General features: G+C 45.4%; 1 protein-coding gene across 1 annotated transcript; it reads right to left on the minus strand.

Moving 5' to 3' along the window:
- Positions 1–693: 693 nt before the first annotated feature.
- Positions 694–2412, minus strand: LOC115964393. The gene is made up of 4 exons (XM_031083712.1): positions 2361–2412; positions 2210–2257; positions 1978–2111; positions 694–1629 (listed from the first exon to the last, which is right to left on the minus strand). The coding sequence occupies exons 1-4, from the start codon at positions 2410–2412 to the stop codon at positions 694–696; spliced, it is 1170 nt and encodes a 389-aa protein (XP_030939572.1).
- Between the last annotated feature and the right edge of the window lie 318 nt (positions 2413–2730).

Raw genomic sequence — 2730 nt, forward strand, 5'->3', positions numbered from 1 at the left:
ATTTTCTTTGAAGAATTGGATAAGTCTTGTTCTCATCTCAGGGCTTAGCGTCGTCGCTATCTTCGTCATCTTGTTTGCTTCTCCTTCAACTAGTTCTATTGTTTCCAAAGCTTCCATGTTGCCTTCTTCCTTCTCTTCAATCATCCATGTATGATTCTCCTTTGCAGCCAGGACGGCCTGATAACACTCTCTGGCTAAGACTTGATCTCCTTTTACTTCGCCGACACCATTATCTATTAGGAATTTCACCTTTAAATAGTAAGTGGACATGGCTGCTTTCTATTTGTTGAGCGTGGGCCTCCCAATAATGACATTGTAAGATAAGGGGCAATCTACCACTAGGAAGTCTAACTGAAGTGTCAACTGCATCGGGTAGGTCCCCGCTGTTACTGTCAACGTCACTATGCCCCTGGGATATACCTTATCTCCGCTGAAGCTGACGAGGGGAGAGTCAAATGAGTGGAGTCTCCTTGGATCTAGCTTCAGCTGCTAGAAAGTAGGGAGGTAGATGATGTCTGCGGAGCTACCGTTTTCCACGAGGATCCTTTTGGTATTGAATCCCTCTATATTCAGCATTATAACAAAAGGGTCATTGTGGGGCTGCTTCACTCCCCTGGCATCCGCTTCACTGAAGGACATGTCCCGGTCCGTTCGTTGCTGCTTGAACGGAGGTATCGTGTGGACACTATTCACCTACCACTGGTACGCTTTCTTGACGGATTTAAATGATCCTCCTGAAAAGGGCACTCCTGTAATCGTCTTTATCTCCCCGATCACATCCTGTGAAGGTTGGGACGGGCGGTCGTCACTCCTGGAAGAGGACTTATGCTGGCTCTTATTGCCGTCCCTGAACTTACTATATTCCCCCTTCTTCACATATTTCTGTAATTTCCCTTTCCATATCAACTCCTCTATTTGCTCCTTTAGGTCCCTACAATCTTCTGTGTTGTGGTCGTGATCCTTATGGAATCGGCAGTACTTGTTCTTATCACGGACGTTAGGGGATGAGTGTAATGGTCTCGGCCATTTGAGATAGTGCTCGTCCTTAATCTGCGTTAAAATTTTGTCAACAGGCATAACTAGAGGAGTAAATTTTACCGTTTGAGGACCTTTGTCATCCTTTCTTCTATTCCCGTCATAGTTCCGATGATCTGGGCGCTCCCTCTTTTGATCCCTACGCTCGTCTTCCTTCTTTCCCTTGTCTCCTGGCTTCTCTGCATCCTTTATGGCTGTTAAAGCATCTTCAACATTCATGTACTTCTGTGCTTTCAGGAGCATCTCTGCCATCATCTTTGGTGGATTCTTCACAAGTGAAGCCACGAGATCTCTGGATCTTAGTCCCGCTTTGAAGGTCGTCAGCTGCACATTGTCATCAGCTTCGTCTACCTCTGGAGTCTCCCGACTAAAGCGTTTCACGTATGACCTAAGGGTTTCCTTCTCTCCCTGTCTAATGGTGAGTAAGTGGTCCGCTGGCCTCTTTGGACACTGCCCCCCTATGAAGTGACGCAAGAAGGCATTACTCAATTGCTCAAAGTTGTCAACGGACGATGTCGGCAACTTTGTGAACCATTCCCTTGCAGCTCCTTTGAGAGTGGTGGGAAATGAACTACACAATATCTCGTCGGGTGGCTGTTGAAGACCTAGCGTTATCTTGAAGGTATTAAGGTGATCCTGAGGATCTCTGAGTCCGTCGAACGACTCAAGCTGAGGTAAACGAAACTTTGACCGCACGGGGCATTCAAGTACCGCCGCGATGAAGGGTGAATCCGTGGCCCTTACCACTCTGTCTATGCTTCAGTTTGTCTTCTCCTTGATGATGTTCCTCAGTTCGTCCATCTCCTTCCTCATCTCTCGAAGGAGATCTAAATTCTGTTCATTCGGAGTAGTTGGTTTTGGATGAATGCTCCTCCTATGGCTATCCTCTTCTCCTTCCACATTATCCTTGGATCGATTCTCCTCCTGTTGAGCCTGCTGAACCTGTTGAAGTCGTAGCTTCATTTCTTGATTTTGTTTGGTGAGTTCTTCAATGGTGGCTGTAAGAGCTTGAACTTGCTGGGCCAAAGCTGCGGAATCTGGATTGGGTTCTATCTGAATGTAGAAGTTGATGGAAACTACGTTTCAAATATGAATCTGAAAATGTCGTCCCCACAGATGGCACCAAACTGATGAAGCGTGAGTTCATTAGTCGAAATAGGCAGATGGAACCAACCTTTGGTCTGCGTGAATGTATTCTCAAAAATGGTCACCGGTGTGGTGCCTGCCACAACGTCTCCGATGCCAAAGTTAGAATAGGAAAACACTTTGTGAAATGAAACAGATTAGCAAGATAATGAGGGGTGTTTCTTAGTGAATGTATGTACCTTCTGTTGATAATGTGAGGGTTTTATATATGTGGCTTTGGTTGCTAGCCATTGTGGTCGTTAATGCATTTCTTAGTAACGCCTCCTACTTAATAATGGGGCTTTTAATAGGCTCCCAACGGTCTGCATGGCTGGTTTTGTAATCGCCTAAGTCATCGATTGACTATATTGAATGATTTCCCTATCCTCGTCAGTGGTGACTGGTGTTCTTTGTCATTCAGGATGACTTCGTCATGAGTGTTGGCTTCGTCTAGGAGACGTAATCTCGTCATTCCCATCATGCCTCCTTTCCCAAACTAATTAGGGAAGTGCCCCTTTTTTGTAACTTGATTTTCTCAAAATCGAGTTTCAATGTAAAACTTGATTTGTA

The sequence above is a fragment of the Quercus lobata genome, chromosome 10 (genome assembly GCF_001633185.2).
Source record: "Quercus lobata isolate SW786 chromosome 10, ValleyOak3.0 Primary Assembly, whole genome shotgun sequence".
Taxonomy (NCBI): domain Eukaryota; kingdom Viridiplantae; phylum Streptophyta; class Magnoliopsida; order Fagales; family Fagaceae; genus Quercus; species Quercus lobata.